This window comes from Mytilus edulis, chromosome 10 (assembly GCF_963676685.1).
Source record: "Mytilus edulis chromosome 10, xbMytEdul2.2, whole genome shotgun sequence".
In the NCBI taxonomy this organism is placed as follows: Eukaryota; Metazoa; Mollusca; class Bivalvia; order Mytilida; family Mytilidae; genus Mytilus; species Mytilus edulis.
In genome coordinates, this window is record NC_092353.1 from 50,833,901 (window position 1) to 50,856,192 (window position 22,292).

The 22,292-nt window shown below is 32.0% G+C and overlaps 1 protein-coding gene across 1 annotated transcript; it reads left to right on the forward strand.

Moving 5' to 3' along the window:
* Positions 1-3,318: 3,318 nt before the first annotated feature.
* LOC139491432 (dentin sialophosphoprotein-like) lies at positions 3,319-17,917 on the forward strand. The gene is made up of 3 exons (XM_071279126.1): positions 3,319-3,503; positions 9,430-9,510; positions 15,062-17,917. The coding sequence occupies exon 3, from the start codon at positions 15,079-15,081 to the stop codon at positions 17,782-17,784; it is 2,706 nt and encodes a 901-aa protein (XP_071135227.1). The 5' UTR covers positions 3,319-3,503; positions 9,430-9,510; positions 15,062-15,078; the 3' UTR covers positions 17,785-17,917.
* The last annotated feature ends 4,375 nt before the right edge of the window (positions 17,918-22,292 follow it).

The window sequence follows — 22,292 nt, forward strand, 5'->3', positions numbered from 1 at the left end:
AATTGTACATCTTGGAATACGAATGATGCGTTATTGTATATATTTGGACAGAAATATCATTTATGGTTGATTACAGTGGAGTTGTGTGGTTAATAATTTTAATATGATGTAATAAAGTAAACCAATTTTCAATATAAAGTTTTTATTCAGTCTTATAATAAAATACGGAATCACCTTATATATATGTTAATCCATTTGCGCCGATTTTTTTACAGGTAAATTACAGGTAAAATACAGGTAAAATACAGAAAATATATAAGAATACGTCAATGAGACAACTCTTTTTTTTTAATTTTTCATTAAAGACCTCTTCCGTTAGCCAGTTGTACACATTTTATGAATTGTCAATCATAACATGTATACAACTGTTGTCCCCTGCTCAATTACCATGAAACCAGTAGCGGTATGGACGTCATCTCTAGTTTTTGGTAAAACAGGTGTATCTTTACGACGCTCTCTGTAAACAGCTAGTGATGCATTCTTCAAATCTTTAGGTACAAGATGGCTTTTCTACATTCCCTTCAAAAGAAATATTATATCAATGATAAGTCGATATGAATTATAGTTTTACTGTTTAACAATTTATCGACATTACAAGCAAGTTAGTCAGCTAGTCAACTTCATTTTAATTCAACATCTTATACAACAGTAAAAAAAATAGAGTCAAAATACTTAAATGCTTACCTGCAACTCAGTCCTAACTATCTTTGAAGGTCTACTAGATACATCTCCAGACTTTTTCCTAGAACGTACCCGCAGTTCTCTAGCTTCTGTTTTTCTGTCATCTGCTACATGGTTATGCTCGTTTAGTGTTTTGACAATACTCATAGAACTCATCAGAATCCGTGGTGACTCTGGCTTTACATGATTTGGTGGTACATCGGTAAGATATGTTGCCATTTTTCATGACACTGACCTTCCGATATGTATGGCTGTTGTCCCCTGCTCAATTACCATGAAACCAGTAGCGGTATGGACGTCATCTCTAGTTTTTGGTAAAACAGGTGTATCTTTACGACGCTCTCTGTAAACAGCTAGTGATGCATTCTTCAAATCTTTAGGTACAAGATGGCTTTTCTACATTCCCTTTAAAAGAAATATTATATCAATGATAAGTCGATATGAATTATAGTTTTACTGTTTAACAATTTATCGACATTACAAGCAAGTTAGTCAGCTAGTCAACTCGAGTCATTTTAATTCAACATCTTATACAACAGTAAAAAAAATAGAGTCAAAATACTTAAATGCTTACCTGCAACTCAGTCCTAACTATCTTTGAAGGTCTACTAGATACATCTCCAGACTTTTTCCTAGAACGTACCCGCAGTTCTCTAGCTTCTGTTTTTCTGTCATCTGCTACATGGTTATGCTCGTTTAGTGTTTTGACAATACTCATAGAACTCATCAGAATCCGTGGTGACTCTGGCTTTACATGATTTGGTGGTACATCGGTAAGATATGTTGCCATTTTTCATGACACTGACCTTCCGATATGTATGGCTGTTGTCCCCTGCTCAATTACCATGAAACCAGTAGCGGTATGGACGTCATCTCTAGTTTTTGGTAAAACAGGTGTATCTTTACGACGCTCTCTGTAAACAGCTAGTGATGCATTCTTCAAATCTTTAGGTACAAGATGGCTTTTCTACATTCCCTTTAAAAGAAATATTATATCAATGATAAGTCGATATGAATTATAGTTTTACTGTTTAACAATTTATCGACATTACAAGCAAGTTAGTCAGCTAGTCAACTCGAGTCATTTTAATTCAACATCTTATACAACAGTAAAAAAAATAGAGTCAAAATACTTAAATGCTTACCTGCAACTCAGTCCTAACTATCTTTGAAGGTCTACTAGATACATCTCCAGACTTTTTCCTAGAACGTACCCGCAGTTCTCTAGCTTCTGTTTTTCTGTCATCTGCTACATGGTTATGCTCGTTTAGTGTTTTGACAATACTCATAGAACTCATCAGAATCCGTGGTGACTCTGGCTTTACATGATTTGGTGGTACATCGGTAAGATATGTTGCCATTTTTCACGACACTGACCTTCCGATATGTATGGCTATCAATAATTAACGAATTGACTCCTCGGCTCGTTTCAGTGTGCAATATGTCCATCGTGTTACAACGATGTCCCAGAACAATATGAAATAAAATTAACTTAAAACCCTAAGTGAACAACTTTTATAACCAGATTTTACCAATATACCTTCAAGGTATAGTAGATGTAAAAGTATTAACTTACCTGTAAATCCAATTAGTAGAAAATATAAAATCGGCGCAAATGAAAAAATGAAATCGGCGCAAATGAAAGAATGCAAATTTTCAAAATCGGCGCAAATGTCATACGCCCGGTGTTAGATGTGTACTGATTGGTAATTTAATCTTAGATATCAGAAGATGGGATATGAGTGTCACTAACATGTTTTTTTTTCTAGTTTCCGTGTTTATTTACATTGGTAGGTAGATAAGACAATCGATATCAAATCACGTGATAAGACCAGCTTCATTTAAAGGAACAGGCGAAGGCGGCATCACAGATACCCCACAAAAGAGTTATCACGTACTTGACAAACTGAGTCGGAACCTTTTATTTTCTTAAAGAAATCAGTGTAATGGGAATGTGCTAATTTTTCGTTGGAGTTCCTGTCAATATAATACTTCCATGGTACAGGCATGTTTGCGGTTTTCTTGACATGCATTGTGACGTGTCATCGTATTTATTTGATATTAGAAAACTATTGCAGTTATATTAGAAATGTATCGCATTCAAAATATTTTGATATTTTAAAAGCATCGCTATGATATAAGACAAACATCGCATTGATATAAAACTTTCTTTTTGTTTATATACTAATCATAAACGCCAAGGATTAAACACAATAAAAACACGAACACACGCCAATCATTAAAATATTTTTTGTCAATAAACATAATAAATCACAATAATATTTCAAATAGAAGTTAATTATCCTCATTTAGTACTATACAAATCCTTGTTTAAACATATCAAATTCAACTCATATATACAAATATTTAATACATTTTTTTTTCAAAAATATTCATTATAATCTCATAAATTCGTATATAATTTTAATATATATAAAGTTTTTTTTTATTAAAAAATCGTAGTCCGAGTTTGTTCAATATATTTCTGCATATAAATAATGGTAGGCCGAGTTTGTTATAGCCCGATTTTGTTATAGGCCGATTTTGTTTATCTCAGTCTCAGTCTCAGTATCTTGCGAACTAAAAATACGGAACTGTACCTGTTTCCGCAGATTGGTTAAGACTTTATTATTTTCTGGTTCCCGCCGATTTTTCACTCTAACGGGACCAGAAACAGAGAGCTGAAGTTTTTTCAAGGGAAACCCCGATAGAAAAGTCCCATGAATAATAAAGAATTGACTCAAGTGCCACTTTGATAATATGCCGACATTGAACAACTAACCTGGTCGAAGAAATGTCCACGAGGTTTAACTGTTTTGTAGGTAAACGCATAACTTATAAGCCATAAATTAATTGAAAGCATGACGAAGTTTCCCACAGATTATTTTGGCACAAACAAGAAATTATTCAGTGGTTTCACAATCTTCCATGTTGACTAGTTCATTCCTTTGTGTAGCTGGTACTTTTCAATATGTTAGAGGGATAGCCCCACAGGACGCAATTACGACTGGACACAATTACGAACGATTTCTGATTTCTGAGATCATATTTATGAATTATAGTTAACCCGTACCAATGTAAACTCGTACCAACGTTAACTCGTACCACTAAAAAATAACTCGTACCAATGTTAACTCGTACCACTGCTAACTCGTACCAACTTATTTAAATGCATTTGATTGGTGTTTAGTTATGAATATATACTGTTATTTTTCTCAATACCTCTTAAGTCTGTAAAATGTATATAATTTGAAAGTAAAATGATCAGTCTGTAGCTAATGTTCCATGTGTATTGGATATAGACAATACCTTGGCAGATTTGATTTGTTGTCTCCCTTGAATCATTCTTTTTTAAACTTATACTGATAACCATTGGATTTAATTTTTAATCATTCCAAATCAGTTACATTGAATAGATTTGGGTACTTTTCTTTTGTTTCTCGAAGGAATTTTATTCACTGAAAGAATTAATTTAGTGTATTTTTATCACTGATTTGAGTCTGCTGCCAGAACATAGAACAAACATCGATTCAGTAGAGTTTGCCAAATTTTTCTATTGCCGGTTCAGTCAAATCGTTTCAGAATCATAATTTGGTCTACTGGTATCCTTATCGCGATGAACATGGAGCATGGCAAGACCGCACAATCTCTCGCCACTCATGCATGCTCTTTTCCAAGTTTTCAGTCGTTTCAGGGCAGTCTGTGTTTCTAAAGTTAGCACATTATCATCAACACAATGATCAATGTCTTCTTCCAATTCCTTCTCCATCAGCAATTCGGTAGCAGCATCGGTAGTAACAGTTTTGTTTGCAAAAGGGAATTAAGCTTTCCTGTAAGAACCATCATACAGTCGCAGTTTCAAAATATTCAACTCGCTTTTATGCTGACAAAGAGTAGACAAACTAGGGATAGAATGAGATAAGATACAGGTATATGATTCTATCTATAGAGTAAGTATATCTGGTATGGGTACAGGGGAAATTGGACTGGAGTTTTTGACGTTTACATGTAGGTCCGTAATTTCCAATTATTTCTGGAAATAGTTGGTGGTATTTTAGTTCCAGAATCTATAAATTTAGGGGTTAGGGTCTGGGGTGTCCGATTCCGAAACCCCGAATATAAAGAAACGAAATACCGTAGTCCCGAATAAGTAAAGACAAAATCCTGTGTTAAAGGTTCTACCATTCGATCCTCAATAATATCAAATTGGAATATGGGATATTCTTTCAATTTTTAAGGTTAAAGAAACATGGATAAAAACTAATCCATGGATGTTTCATATTATTTATATTTTATTTATCTGTAAAGAGAAAGATTAAAGTTCGTGAAATGAATACGCAGACAGGACAGTCGACTGCTCCCTTGCGATGCCCAGTACTTGATTTGTCAAAGTTGGTGAAACGGAGAAATGAATACGCAGACAGAACTGCCCCCTTCCGAAGACCAGTACTTCATTTGTTAGTCTACTTATCGTTTTTGGATTGCACTAATGAAGTTATATGCAATACTCAGACTCTGCTCACCAAAAAACTAGTTTACTAGAATTATTCCTTATTTACCTTCAGTGTCGCTTTTCCTTTTTCTGCAAGAGCCTGTTTTTAACTAGAGATCCATTATGATTATCGTTACTAGGTTAATGTAATCGAGAAACATCACCCGTTGAGATGCTGAGTTATATCCAGGAAGAATAGTTTAAAAGGAATGATGACAAGTTATAGAAATCAAGGTTGAGACAGAACAACAAACGACTATTATATTTATATATATGTATAAAAAAAAATCAGTGTCGAAATTTTAGTGAGGCAATTGCCTCACTTGCCTCAAGGGTAGTTACGGCCTTGATGGTAGGCTTAATGGTAGTACTGGCAGAATAACAATTAATTTGATCACACAATCAAAGGAATATCATATATTAATTAGCATACAATCAAAGGAATGTATTAATTTGATCACACAATCAAAGGAATATCGTATATTAATTAGCAGGGTATTAAGGTAATTAAGACCATTTATATTAATATCTTAATAAAAAAAAAACGTATTTTTGTCCAAGTTTTCATTAAAATCCAGTATAAAATTACAGTAATTCAACTTTTTTTTTATTAATTTTAGAAAGAAAAAACACCACAAATTTTTTTTTTGGTACGACTTCCCAGTGGTACGACTTTAAGTTGGTACGAGTTAACTTTTTTGGTACGAGTTAACATGGTACGAGTTTCCGTTGGTACGAGTTAACTTGCTTCCATATTTATTTATATTAATCAATAAATGTTTTTATAAATAAAAACCCTATTAAAATTCCCTTGTTTTTGTGATAATACAAATTATGTGCACTTGGAGAATGTTGATGACGATGACAAAATAATTCTGAAAATATTATAAGAACTGCAATCTGGCCTGCAAGTTATATAAAAAAAACCATAAAGGTAAGTGCATATTGCCTTCTTTTGTTAAAATATAGAAAGAAAAATATCTCCTGATTCTGTTCATATGTGTAATGCCTTTTATCTTGCCCAAATAACCCCACAATTGACGTTTTTTAGACTCTTGTGACCCTATTTATGGTCAAAAGAAAATATGTTAATTTTATTGAAAATTCCAGAGAATTCCGAAAGAAATGTTGACCTATATAAAAAAAATTCATAGATGAATGATAAGTACACCACTGAAATGGATAAACTTGAATTCGGTGCTCCTTTAAAGGAGGAACTTCCAAAAAAACAAAAAAAATCAGAAATCTTTCCTTTACACATAACCGACATTTCGTCTGCAACCACTGCTGAAGTAATTGAAGTAAAAAACAAACTTGTGCATCTTATTTTCCTATGAAAATGTGTTTCAGATAAAGATAAATGTATGCTTTATCAATCTAGACTGTTGTCATTGATTATTCCTGCAAGATATATCAATATAGTGCTGTTCGGAATTGTGTCCATATGTGGGTCTCTTGACCCGTAAAACGAGGTCACGCAAATCTTACTAAAGTATCCTAACGTGAATAAAAAATTATGTGGGATATGATGCAAAATGGAAAGCCTTCATACATCTTTAATTCTATGGTATAAACAATTCAAGAAAAGTAGTCTACATAAAAAAATATTAATCACAGTTCAAAAATCGTTCGTAATTGTGTCCGGTGAGGCTAGGACCTTTATCCGGACTCCAGGATCGGGTGTTTTTAATCTCGGGATTCAAGATAAAATTTTACCGTTCGGGTGTTTTTAATCTCAGGATTCAAGATAAAATTTTAACGTTCGGGATCCAGGAATTCTTTTTTCGAATTTGGGGAGTCAGGATTTAAATTCATTTATTATAAATTCAGGACCTCAGGTTTTTGTGTTTGCAAGCCCGGGATAGATTGTGGAATCAGGACCCCTCATACCCCCACCCTTAATATATCCAAATTATGAACATTTTATATAAAAGTGTCTGAAGTAAGTCTGTAAAGAGTAAAGTAGCATAGCCATAGGTATCGTTGTGTCATATTTTTTCATATCATCCATATTTCATCAGTTTCGATTGCACACTCATGTAACAACAACAACACTACAACTTGGCATATTTAAAACATAATCAAAGTTGAATTGAGAACTAATCATATAAGGCACAAAATGTGCACCATAATTCAGTTACCTTGTTTTGTAACCCCCATTGACATAATGGTTACATTGGTTACACTCATTCAAACTATCATAAATCATCATATTCAGAAATTCTTAAATTCTGGTACATTTGTAACCTTCATTGACCTAATGGTTACACTGGTTACACACAAAATGTGAAAGTGCAAGGTGATAAAATAAAACATACTCACAATCCTATAAGACTTTAATTCCACTTTAATGATGTTGTGACAAAATCAGTTTATCAGTTTGTATAGGTATATTATAGTTATTTCCATGCTGAAGGGACTGTTATTATTTTAAATTGCTATAAAAATGTCCAAACTAAGTTTTCATATAGTTTTTCTTTCTAAAAGTATTCTATATTCATAAGAATCATACATTATGTGAATTAAAACATTTCATATTCAGTAAAATATGTGTAAAATTGCAATATGTTTGTAGGAAGTGTCCATGGGGAGATAATAATTTTTTCTTTCAAAAAGTCTTTATTGAAAAGAATAATATTTTAGGTTATCTCCCCATGGAAACTTATCAAGAGCATATTGTTATTTCACACATATTTTACTGAATATATGATGTTTTATTTAAAATGATATCTGATTCTTATGAATATAGAATACTTTTAGAAAGAAAAACTATATGAAAACTTAGTTTGGACATTTTTATAGCAATTCAAAATAATGACAGTTCCTTCACCATGGAAATGACTATAATATACCTATACAAACTGATAGACTCATTTTTTCACAACATCATTTAAGTGGAGTTAAAGTCTTATAGGTTTGTAAGTATCAGGGCTCACACTACTTCAGAATTATAGGGAGAAGTGACTTCTCTTTTTGAAACTGATAGGGAGAAGTGGTGAGATTTGAAAGAGAAGTGCTCATTCGCGCGGATGCGCTACAATGTTTGGATTTTACAATAGTATAAAGGGCCATATGTAAATAATGTTCTTTTTATGTTGTTCAATTCATATGAGTAAAAAATTACAATTAAAGTAACATTTGAAATTAAAAGTTGTTTAAGTTTTACTAAGGTTCTTGTGAGAAACTACTAACTAAATATCTAGCACTAAAAAAAAAAAATTTATTTTAAAAAATGTAAAGAAATTATATCAATTACAATTTAATTAAAAATTATCTTGTGTATGAAATTCAGTGTTTCTCATAAAAAAATAATAAAAGTTATTAAGCTGGGCCATAATATATTGATATTAGTATAATAGTCTCAGAGTTAAGCAACTTTAATCAATAGTTTGAAACATTCATAAAAAATATAGGGAATTATATACACCAATCAATTAGATGTAACCAAAAGTCTCTTAATGCGTGTGGGATGCGTAATTTTTCCCTTTGGGATCAATATTCTTCTGTCAGCTGTTCCATCCGTGCGTCCGTAGTAATTATTGTAAAAGTACGGATTTCGTTCATAGCTGGTCCGGTTCAGATCCGTAGTTTAGAAATCGGTCAATGGCGGACGAATGCAAGAAAATTTACCAAAATAAACGATGTTTGACAAGTTATTTGGAAAGGAACATGACGGTTTTAATGCAATAAATGGATTAAACATTTACTCGAGGCAACTTTTATCACGTTTAAATGAAGTAACAAACTTATTTTGCCGCCGAAATTTAGGTTGATGTACGTTTTCGAGTAACAAGCACCAGAACTTGCGAAAATGCACGAAGTGATAAAAAGTTGTTTTTTTATCAAATAACCTGATACACACTGCGAAGACAATGCTTCAACCTCTTTTCTAAAGATAATGAATAGTTTATGTCTGAATTTCTTTAATTATCAGTAAAAAATTGATGTTTCATCAACTTGGTAAAAATTGAAAATGTCGGATGACGGAAGCGACTGAAAGCGACTTTCGTCAAGAACAGGGCGACTTGTTTTCGCTTTTGGGGGTCGGGGAAAGCGAAGTGACGGTCGAGAGGGCGACTTCTTCGCCCAAGTCGCCTGGTAGCGTGAGCCCTGAAGTATGTTTTATTTCATCACCTTGCACTTTCACATTTTGGCTGAACAATTTGTTCAGCTGGTAAAAATCTTTAAACACAAGGGATATACATAGATTGCCTTTTAATTTTCAACAAAGACTAAAAAGATGTTTTATTTTGTAGATAAACAAAGTACAGAAATAGTAGCATTTTAGTTCATGTACATGTAGTTAGTATTTGAATAGATATCAACTTTTAAAAATGGTAAGTAACTGTAATTCTCAAGACCTTAGCTAAATTCAAAATGTGTGAAAAATTAGTAGCTTGACCTCCATTCACTGTTGGTAATTCATAACAGTTGGGGGTTTGCATGATTTTTTTATGCCCCATTTATGGGCATTATGTTTTCTGGTCTGTTTTTTTGTTCGTCCGTTCATTTTTCCACTTCAGGCTAAAGTTTTTGGTCAAGGTAGTTTTTGATGAAGTTGAAGTCCAATCAACCCGAAACTTAGTACAAAAATGTACACATGTTCCCTATGTTATGATATTTTTAATTTTAATGCCTAACTAGAGATTTTTCTCCATTTTCACAGGTCCACTGAACATAGAAAATGATAGTGCGAATGGGGCATCCTTGTACTGGGGATATTCTTGTTTCTTTTTGTGATAAGATCAGTATATGTGTTTACTTGACACTATGTTCATTGATGTTCAGTAGATTCAGATACTCTTATTTGGTTCCAACAACAAATATATATGAAGGCTATATTACTATGATTCCCCCCGTCACAGTGTCTGTTCTCCAAAAAATGACATGAACAATGATGTACATTGATCACAAATTCTCAAAACTACCCGTAGGCAGGATTATTACAGAGTTAATCAATTTATACCTTGGTGAACATATCATAGGAAAGCTAGCAATTTATTTTGGAGTGCAATATTTTCTTTTTTTTCAAATTTGTGATGTCCCTATGATAAGGAAGGGGCATTTAGTTACACCTTTGCCCGTGTGTACATCTGTCCATCCATATGTCCCAAAGTTGGTTTCCATTCTCTTACTTTAGGTTGCCTCAAATCAGATCAAGTTTGGATTTTGATTGTGTCACCTTAGCCATTTTAGAGTAATGCCAGTTTGTAAATGGAAAAATTTGCTGATTTTTATACGACCGCAAAAATTTTAATTTTTCGTCGTATATTGCTATCACGTTGGCGTCCTCCTTGTCGTCTGAATACTTTTTAGTTTTCGCACTCTAACTTTAGTAAAAGTGAATAGAAATCTATGAAATTTAAAACAAGGTTTATGACCTCAAAAGGAAGGTTGGGGTTGATTTTGGGAGTTTTGGTCCCAACATTTTAGGAATTAGGGGCCAAAAAGGGCCCAAATAAGCATTTTCTTGGTTTTCGCACTATAACTTTAGTTTAAGTAAATTGAAATATATGAAATTTTGACACAAGGTTTATGACCACAAAAGGAAGGTTGGGATTGATTTTGGGAGTTTTGGTTCCAACAGTTTAGGAATTAGGGGCCAAAAAAGGGCCCAAATAAGCATTATTCTTGGTTTTCGTACAATAACTTTAGTATAAGTAAATAGAAATCAATGAAATTTAAACACAAGGTTTATAAACACAAAAGAAAGGTTGGGATTGATTTTGGGAGTTTTGGTCCCAACAGTTTAGGAATTAGGGGCCAAAAAGGGGCCCAAATAAGCATTATTCTTGGTTTTCGCACCATAACTTTAGTATTAGTAAATAGAAATCTATGAAATTTAAACACAAGGTTTATGACCATAAAAGGAAGGTTGGGTTTGATTTTGGGAGGTTTGGTTCCAACAGTTTAGGAAAAAGGGTCCAAAGGGTCCAAAATTGAACTTTGTTTGATTTCATCAAAAATTGAATAATTTGGGTTCTTTGATATGCCGAATCTAACTGTGTATGTAGATTCTTAATTTTTGGTCCCGTTTTCAAATTGGTCTACAGTAAGGTCCAAAGGGTCCAAAATTAAACTTAGTTTGATTTTAACAAAAATTGAATCCTTGGGGTTCCTTGATATGCTGAATCTAAAAATGTACTTAGATTTTTGATAATTGGCCCAGTTTTCAAGTTGGTCCAAATCGGGGTCCAAAATTAAACTTTGTTTGATTTCATCAAAAATTGAATAATTGGGGTTCTTTGATATGCCAAATCTAACTGTGTATGTAGATTCTTAATTTTTGGTCCCGTTTTCAAATTGGTCTACATTAAAGTCCAAAGGGTACAAAATTAAACTAAGTTTGATTTTAACAAAGAATGAATTCTTGGGCTTTTTTGATATGCTGAATCTAAACATATACTTAGATTTTTGATTATGGGCCCAGTTTTCAAGTTGGTTCAAATCAGGATCCAAAATTATTATATTAAGTATTGTGCAATAGCAAGAAATTTTCAATTGCACAGTATTCAGCAATAGCAAGAAATCTTCAATTGCACAGTATTGTGCAATAGCAAGAAATTTTCAATTGCACAGTATTGCGCAATAGCAAGAAATCTTCAATTGCACAGTATTGTGCAATAGCAAATATTTTCAATTGCACAGTATTGCACAATAGCAAGAAATATCTAATTGCACAATATTGTGCAATAGCAAGAAATTTTCAATTGGAGTTATCTTTCTTTGTCCAGAATAGTAGTTGAATCAACTTAAATCATTGTTTTATACAATATACAATGTATATTCACTTTTACTACCAACTGATAAATTAAAACAATCTTTACCATTCAGTGATAACAAGCACTTTATTTTACATTTTAATATTTTATGATGTATTTAAATGAGTAGTTATTGTTGCAAACTCCATTAGGAATTTGAATTGAGATCAGTTTTGGAAAAAGGGAAAGGGGGATGTGAAAAAAAAGGGGGGGGTTAAATTTTTCTCATTTCAGATTTCATAAATAAAAAGAAAATTTCTTCAAACATTTTTTTGAGAGGATTAATATTCAACAGCATAATGAATTGCTCAAAGGCAAAAAAAATATTTTAAGTTCACTAGACCAGATTCATTCTGTGTCAGAAACCTATTCTGTGTCAACTATTTAATCACAATCCAAATTTAGAGCTGAATCCAGCTTAAATGTTGTGTCCATACTTGCCCCAACTGTTCAGGGTTCAAACTCTGCGGTCGTATATAGCTGCACCCTGCGGAGCATCTGGTTTTGTTTCTGTTCTCTAACTTTAGTTTTTGATTTTGGTTTAAATAGCCAATCTCTCCTTAATAGTACTCTTCATAAATAATTCAAATTATTTTTTAATTTACAGTGCATGTCTTTTTTAAACCATACTGTCACTGAGGTATGATTTGAGATACATGTATTTCAGCATGTTCATGGGGGTAACTAGCAAAATATGTACATGAGTAATATACTGTGGAGGTTTTAATTTCATGGATATATATGTCGTGTACATTTTATTATTTTGTACAGGTTATTACTTGTACAAAATTTTCATACAAGTAATTACTTGTATGATGCCTTCATACAGGTTATTACTTGTATAAATATAATTGTACAAGTAATAACCTGTACAAATTTTGTGGAGAAAAAGATAATAACTTGTACAACTCATTATCTTTTGTATTTTTTTAAATTTATATTGTGTTTGTTTTTCTGTTCTTATTTTCAAGTGTTTATCAGTATTATTTTTGAAATGTTAGAAGTTTACAGATGAACGAAGGACGCAAAGTAATGACATAAGCTCATGTGACATCTTATGCAAATTTAGCTAAACAGCTAGATTCCACGTAAATACGGACTTCTGGTGCAAAGTGACATGGTCGTTAAAAGCAAAAATAAATTGGTACCCTTCATTCATTTATTTCAGCTCTGGCCAAATGAGTTTAATATGTTTAAGTTCTGTAATTACATTAGCTGTAAATTCCCTTCCATTATCACTTTGCAGTATATGTGGAGATCCCATAAGTAGAAAAAAGTGGTCCTGGTAGTGCATGATCCACTTGTATTCTCCATCTGGAAATGACTGATAGTCAACAAGGTCTACTTGACAACGGGAATTAAAGTCCGAAGAAGTGAAAGGACGAATAACTAATTTTGTGGTTGCAGTACGACTTTTCCTCAAAATACACTGTTCACACATCTGAATGAAAATTCTGATAATTTCTCTGCTGATATTGGCAAATTGTTTTATTAACTCCTTGTATGTCTTGTGGATGCCTCCATGGCCAATTCCAGAATGCGCAGTTCTAATTAATGGATAAAGTTCATCTACTGTACAATAGTAAAAAAAATGTCGCCTTTGCGAATGAGTTTTTCAATGCCTGCTACACTCAAAAAATCATATTGCCTTAAGAAATATCTTTGAAGAGCAGTCTTTTTGGAACTTAATTTTGCTTTCTTTACATTCCCAATAGTCTCTCTGTATCTTTCACGTGTAAATAATGAATTATTAGAAGATTTATTATTGTCATCACACAATTTAATTATTTCATCATTAAATTTCTTTTCTATACTGTTTTCCATCTCTTCACTTTAGTTTTGACTACTTAAATGAACAGTTTTGCTAATATACTTGATATATTAAATGTACTTACATATTGAGAGTGTATACCTTTAAGGAAAGTAATGAATTATATGTTAAAAGGGAAACAATTTATTGTGAACTTCAAATAGACCAATGTAAAATAATGATTTGTACAAGTTATTATCTTTTTCTCCACAAAATTTGTACAGGTTATTACTTGTACAATTATATTTATACAAGTAATAACCTGTATGATGGCATCATACAAGTAATTACTTGTATGGAAATTTTGTACAAGTAATAACCTGTACAAAATAATAATGAGTTGTACAAGTTATTATCTTTTTCTACACAAAATTTGTACAGGTTATTACTTGTACAATTATATTTATACAAGTAATAACCTGTATGATGGCATCATACAAGTCATTACTTGTATGAAAATTTTGTACAAGTAATAACCTGTACAAAATAATAACATGTACACGACATATATATTTTTTCCACAAATTAAACGAAATTAAATCCTCCACAAAAACTTCTGCTTTTTCAGTATGTTGAAGAAGGAAATATAAGTTTGATCATGTTGATCTCTTGAAATATTGAAAACCTTAAGCTTTAACTATTAAAATTTGAGCTCCTATTTATGTTACCATAAAAAAATTAGAATGGAAACAGAGAGTTTGTCAGGGACAACAACCTAACAAAAGAACTGAAAAAAGCCCAAGGCCACCAACAGTGACCAATGGGTCTTACACACAGCAAAATTCCTGCACCTGGAAGCAAGCTTTAACTGGCGCCTAAACAGTAATGTATACTAGTTTAGCAAAATGAGTACAACTCTAAACTGAAAACATATTAATGAACCAAAATTTCTAAAACCATACAAGAGTAACAAATTATAGATGTTCCTGACTGAGGACACACACTTAAATACAGCTTGGTTAACAGTTTTGTAACGTTTACCCTTCTGACATGCCTGAATTAGTTTCTTTAAAGGTTGGTTAACTTTTGAGGTGAATGGTTACATTTTGTTGCCCCTGATATAATACATGTAATATTGTGTAGTGTAGATACTTAAGTAAAACATGTAAAAGCTTTATTTTATTTCCTAAAAAAACCCAACAGTTACATGCATGACATATTTAAACTGTATGTTTAGAAATTAATGCATGCATTTACAATCGAAAGTCCTAATACATGTAATATGCGATTAGAAAATTTTTATGAGCAAAAGTCACTATTGAAATAAAAAATTTTAAGCATTGATTTGTGTATTTACAGCTCTATTTTTATCCTCAGAACTCCATGTAAAGTCCATGATGTCAGATTCAGAAGAAAAGCTAGATGACCTTCACCAGTCTATTCTTAGTTTATGTGGTGCTGACGTAACCGTCATAGAGGTAAACAATGACAGTCCAAGAAAGTCTGAGACTCAGGAAAAGGGTAGCGAAGAATTTGTTCCAGATATTGGGAAATCACCATCCAAGTCTGAAAGTTCCACATTGTACAGCTGTTCTGAATTTGACACTGTAGATGAAACGTCATGCTCTGATGATATGTATACCACAACAAGTGAAGAAATGTCTGGCTGGAGCCCGCCAAAATCTCTCCGTAAAAGTGAGCTTTTACTTATGCATACTATGGATGAAACTGATGGAGATGTTACCTCTTTTGATGGGTTAAAACAGTCTCAGAATAATACTCAAAATAAAACTGAAAATTTGGGAAAGGGGGCTTATACTCCAGCTTTAGGTTTATCACCTATTAAAGATTTTGAAAAAGATCCAGCCTTTTTGCCGTCAGAACCTGCAACACCTTCATTTCTAGATTCTGGAAAATTCTCCAAGTTTGCACAGAGTACACCTCTACATGCAGCACTTACAAAAGTGGCAGCATCAAACAATCTGCAAGTGATAAAAGAACAGAAAATAGATAGAAATGAAAATGAAAGTAGAAATTTTGCCAAATCAGGAAGTAAAAAGATATCAATGTTCCAAAATGATGAATCAGAGCTTTCTAATATGGATTTTGATGAATTGCTCTCCGATACTTTTAAATTATGTAAGGGAAGTGACGATGACTGGGATAAATTTTTTCACGATACAAAAATGCTACCCAGAAGATCTCCGTCTTTTGACCATGAGGTAAACGAAGAAGATAGAGAAAAGCAAATTGATGACAAAACAAGCTTAAAAGAATGGAAAATGTTGTATGCTAATGATGATACACAAGGTCAGAGTGGTGAAAATCAGAAAACAAGCACCATTTATAATACTCAAATGGATGAGTCCCAACTTGACACAACAATTATAGCAAAAAATGAAACACTTGATTCTAAGAAAAGCGAAATTCATGCAAATATGTTTGACATTTCTAAACAACAGAACAAAAATGAAACACCAGATGATAATGAAAGTAGAAAAGATGGAAACTCTTGTGCTAAAGAAACAGCATCCGATTTAAAGGACAGTAGTACTGCTGACAAAAACCTGCCAATGTCAAAAGACTCAAATCAAAATATTCCTTCAACTTCAAAAGACTCAAATCAGAATATTCCTTCAACATCAAAAGACTCAAATCAGAATATTCCTTCAACTTCAACTTCGAAGTGTTCAGATCAGAGCTATATTCTGGCCCCTTCTAAGGGTCAAGAACATAATTTAAGTAAGATCAATATGGAAAGCTTCTTTTCCAATGAATTAAAGTCAAAAGAGCAGGGAAGATTTTCTAATTTAACTACATCACTGTTATCAGACATTGACATAACGGAAGACGAATCGGAAGTGGATGTTTCGAATTCAGAAGACGTTCTTGGATTAAATAATTTTACATACAGTGAAGCAGACGACATTGATCTAGATGATGAAGACGAGGCTACATTATTGGACGAGACAATCACAGACTTACCAGAGTCCATAAAAAATAAATACAAATTACAAGAACAGATATCTATATTAATTCAACCAGATAAGACCATTGCTCATAATGATCAAAACAAAACTGTTTGTGAAAAAGAAGCAACCATTGCTCCCACCGATGTTAATAAAAATTTCATGAAAACTTCCGATGACATGGATGATAATAAAGAGAAAATTTTTGATGAGATAGAAAAGGTAGATGCAGAGGTAAAAGAAACTGAGGTGAAGGTCACTGAGGTTAAGGTCACTGAAGAGGAACGACCTGAAATTGAAAAAGTAACTGGTAAAATTGACTATGAGGCTGAAAGGAAATATTTTGATATACAAAGCCCTGAAGTAAGAGATATAATTAATCAGTGGGAAAGCAAAGGAATTCAAGATCCAAATACAAATTTGTCTTTTGCCTCAAACATCCGGAGTAAGAACCACATTAAAAAAGGAATGCTTGAAGGAACTCATTTAACATGTATATGGCTACAGGAGTCTGTTGAAGCTGAAAAGAACTGCTCGTCACCAATGAAAAAGAGGCAAAAACTTGATAGCGAGGCTCACACTAGACAAGATATAATGAATGTAGAACAAGAATTCAGTGAAATTCAATTTAGACACCAGGCGAGCTTAAATGGATTACTGCAAGAATGGGAATATGAGAAAGAAAATCTAGAGGGAAGAAAAAAGCAGTTAAGATGTAGACAAACGATGGAAATGAAGGAAAATTATGTCCGGTTCAGATTTATAAATATACCTATGTTTAAAATGAATGTTATGAGATTGCATAGTGAGCATACACAACAGTTGCTGCAATGTAAGGCTATGTGTGATGCAGAACTTGAAAAAATTAGACATATCTTTCAGAGGCGAGAGTTTGATATCGAACGAAATTTTAATCATAGAAAAGCACAGTTAAGGTCTTTAATTGAACAGATTAAGCATGTTAAATCTGATGGCAAGTATGGCCACCATGTTACTGCTCAATTTGTCAAAGGACCTTGTCGGTCGAATAAGAACACTCGGTCGTTGGTAGAGGTATATGTTCCAGCTGCTGTGGCTAAGTGTATTTTAAGGGAAGATGAAACCTTTGATTCATTTTATAAGTATGCTTAGAATCAGTCATTTAATACTCAACTTTGATATCCTCATTTATAGTTCCCTTGGTATAACATACATTCGGTAAATGCAAGGGAAGATTAAACCTTTGATTTATTTTATAAGTATGCTTAGAATCAGTCATTTAATACTCAGCTCTGATATCCACAGTTATAGTCCCCTTTGTACATGAGTTATCTGCCCCTTAAATATACATGTATTCAAGGTCAATCATGATCATATTGATTATCATGATTATTTTGTGTACTCTATCCTGTCCTTGCATTTAAAGGTTTATGGTTTTTTGAGGTGCTCCTGATTTTCTCTATCCTGTCCTTGCATTTAAAGGTTTATGTTTATTGTGGTGCTCCTGTTTTTCTCTATATTGAAAAATAAAATGCATTTAAATAGACGTAGATATACACACATAAGATGACAATGTTAGGTCTCATCACAAAAACATTTCTTATCAATGTTATTTAGTGTGTTTAGTTTATGGCCTTTGTCATTTTAACGGAAGAGAAACTTTTCTATTACCATAATTACTCTTCTCAGTCAAAGATGCATTTGTGAAGGTTTCAACAATTTTCAGTAAAGGGATTTTTTTTTCAGGCGAAATGTTAATATACTACTCAAGTGTATTGGTTTGTTTTCTTTGGTGCTACTTTCAATAATATAGAGGTGCACCCATGTTCATAAGCATGCATTAATGATTTTAAAAGATCACGAATGTAATTTTCAGCATTTGTTTTAGAAGTTTCTATTGCCTCTGAAAGTGTCGTTGGAGTCAAGATTTATGTTTGTTAGTTTTTCCTCTTAGGAAAAGTTCTGCATTTCACAAGTCAGTATTTCAGTTGAAAAATATCTTTAATTTGTTACAAATTATGTAATTACACTTATGTACATGTACCTGTTTGACATTGCTTTTGTGTTTAAGATACATGTAGGTGCCAATATTAAAATATTTATATACATGATATATATTATACTTTATAAAGTCAAAAGCAATATCATTGTTCAGTTTATCATAATCATAAATTAGTCATTGATGTGTTCAATAACATAAGTCTTTCTTCATGTATCATCTGTATATTTCATTTTGTTCACATTATAATTAAGCAATACCAAATTGTCTGCTAATTTTTTTTTTATTGATCAGTTATATTTTATGTACAAAAACATATGTTTTGATATGATTTTCTACATTATAATTGTTATATATGTGTTATAAGGTTATTTAGTTCATTTCATAAAATAATTATATGACTTAAACTGATGGCAAGTTACTGTGGATTCATTAAAAATCGATGGATACCAATTTTTGTGGGTACAGGCAATCCACAAATTTAAATGTTCAATGAATTACAAATTTTCTAAAGGAATGCATACAGTCTTTGCCAAAACAACAAAATTAAATAGCCACGGAAAATGCAAGTTTTTCTCAAACCACGAACATTGGTACCCATGAAAATAAATGAATCTACAGTATACTGAAAGGATTATGACCTAGTAGTACTTTTACCTATATGATTATTTTGTTAATTAGATTACATTTGCTGTTTTGTTCATATTTTTTTATGACAAATGTTTTTTGTTCAATTAAACTCAATTATTTCTACAAACATGTCATGATCTAGCTTAATCACAAATGAAAAGGGATTGTTTAATCAATGCATGCATACTATCATAGCTGCAGAATTCCTAGACATGTAGTGATGTACATGTATATTATTTAGTTATTTTGAGTGCTATTCATGAAATTAATGAGACTGAAATTTCTGAACTTACAGTTTTCACTACTTAAGAAATAATTCATGGATAAAATTCAAATATCAGGGCCCAGGCCATGTGTAAATTTCCAACAATCTATGGCTTCCATGAATTATTTCGATTCTAATAGGACAAATCAATCATTTAAAAAGTGAAGCGAGAGTGGGTATGCTGTGTGTGTGGCTGTTCTCTTCTACTCCCTGTTAGATAAAGCTCAAACATTGTAATAAATCTATAGCTTGCATGGATTATTTCGTGAAAAACAAACTTTTTTTTTAGTTTCAAAAAACTTGAACCAATCACTTTCAAGGAAAAATTTCATTGGATATATAGCAGTTTGAAAAACACAAATTTGATGATTGAAAAGCTTAATATTTTCTTAACTATAGATTGAATTAAAAAGTTTAGCTGATTTTACAGAGTTATCTCCCTGTAGTGTTAGATAGCCTCTTAATAAGTTCAATTGTATGTTGTCGCCTAACCATTTGCTAACTCAGGCAAACTACTCAAAATGCAGAGTAAAATATTAAGCATTGAACTATTCTAACAAAATCTTTGAAAATATATTTACTTGTTCATGTTGTTTAATGACTTATTATTTTCATGAGTAGACTTGCATAATATTTCTTTTTTTTATTAAATTGTACACAATATTGGTCTGGAGCAATAGTGTCAATATATGTTTAAAGAGATATTTGTAAAATGTATACATATAAGGCTACACAGACAGATTTTTTTTAGGTAAAGATTGCATGAAAAGCAATTAAGACCTTGTGCGACTGACTGATGTATAAATCTTCCACTACCTTTTTTGATACACAAAATATAATGCATTGATCATAATATTCTATACATCCTATCCATGAACATTTCCAGAAATTTATCGAAGAAATGTATGTTCAGATATTCAAGGCACAATATGATGTTACACTTAATTTTGCAAGGTGCAGGAATCTAATATTTGCTTTAAAATTATAAATGATGTCATTGTTAAAGTCATCTCAATTTAAAAATTAAAGTTATCCTCCTTTGTCTAGAATTGCTCTTATGTCAACTGCAACCAATGCAATATTTAGTTTTAATTTCCACTGATAAATTAAAGCAATCTTTACCATTCAGTGCTTACAAGCACTTTGATTTTGTTACAGGATGTAGACTGGTTACCTGTTACAACATAGAGCTGTCAGATTATTCTCCTTGTCCAAATTGTCGCCTGGTACTTATTATGTCCTTTTACATTAGTTTACAATATTTTGCTATAATTAAGTAATCAAAAAGTCCATTCTACTCTGACGTACATGTTAATTTTTAGAAATCTTAGTTTGTAGACATGTAATCAAAAAGTCACAGATTTAATGCTTCTTAAATCAAAAAGTTTTGATTTATGTTTTTGATATCATGAATCATGTATGCATTTTGCATGTTTTGGTCTAGTAATGACATTTTTGTAATCATTTAATCAAAACAGTCATATTATCCTTTAGCTTTTTGTTATCATATAACATGTGTATAATTAATCAAAAAGTCCCTGAAATGATTCTTTGAAATCAAATATTCTTGAAATATGTTTGGATTTATGTTCAACATTTGTATACTGTCAGAAAAGACTGAAGCTTAAGAATCAAAGAAATGTGAGTTTTTTATTGGAAAGTTACTGTACATATTGACTTTATCTAATATTGATTCATGTTGTATTTTTCTTTCAAAGAGAAATTTATCCAAATAATGTTTAAATCATAGGTTTCATTGCCAAAAGGATACCTGGGATTAAGTATTATTCGTTGGATACCAATTTTTGTGGGTTTCTTGAGTATCCGTAAACAACAAATTTAAATGTTCATCAAATTAGTTATTCTATATAGGTTTGTATTGAGACATTGACAAATCCAGGAAATCAAATACTAGTATTCATGAAAATGGAAGTAATCCTCAATCCACATGACCCACAAAATTTGGTACCAACAAAAAATAAATGAATCCACAGTAGGTTAATTGTGCCAAAATTGAGTTAGCACAGCTTACAAAGGTTTTAAGCAGTCGCAGTCATTTCGTTTACACTTTACTTTTACTACAAATATTATTATAGTCAATATTGAAACAGTTTTGACTGTTTGAAGAGCCATGCATTATTGAGGGGGGATAGGACCTTTATCGGGACTCCGGGATCGTGTGTTTTTAAGCTTGGGATTTCAGGATTGACCCTTTCAGGATCCGGGAATTCTATTTTTCCAATTTCAGGACCTCGTGATTTCTTGTTTTGAAGCCCGGGATTTTGAGGATTTTCTCACATTTACAAATGTACTACTTCTTGATATTGACCTTTAAGTTTTAAAACGATGTAAAAAATATATGTTTAAGTAGATATATAAAAAGAAATCCTTTAAAGTCAATTGTGTGTAAAATGAAAAATACATTAAAAGTATTCCTGAAGAATGAATGTGCATTTCAAATTCTGTTTGCCTTGGAATATGGGTTACACTCATTGTTGAAAGCTGTGGTGAACTTAAATTGCTGACCTAAACACAATGATTCATTATTGCATTGATATGAATTCCTAAGAAATATTTTTTTAACTAACAAATAATGTTAATTTGAGGAAGCAATGATGATTTTTTTCTTGCCTTTATTCACAAATAATGCTGTTAATAATTTGATAAAATATTCATGTGGGCATTATGTTATTATTTTGTGTTCATTATACTTACATTGTACATATTGTATAGACATTTATCCATTGTTGTAGTCCATTTGTTAAA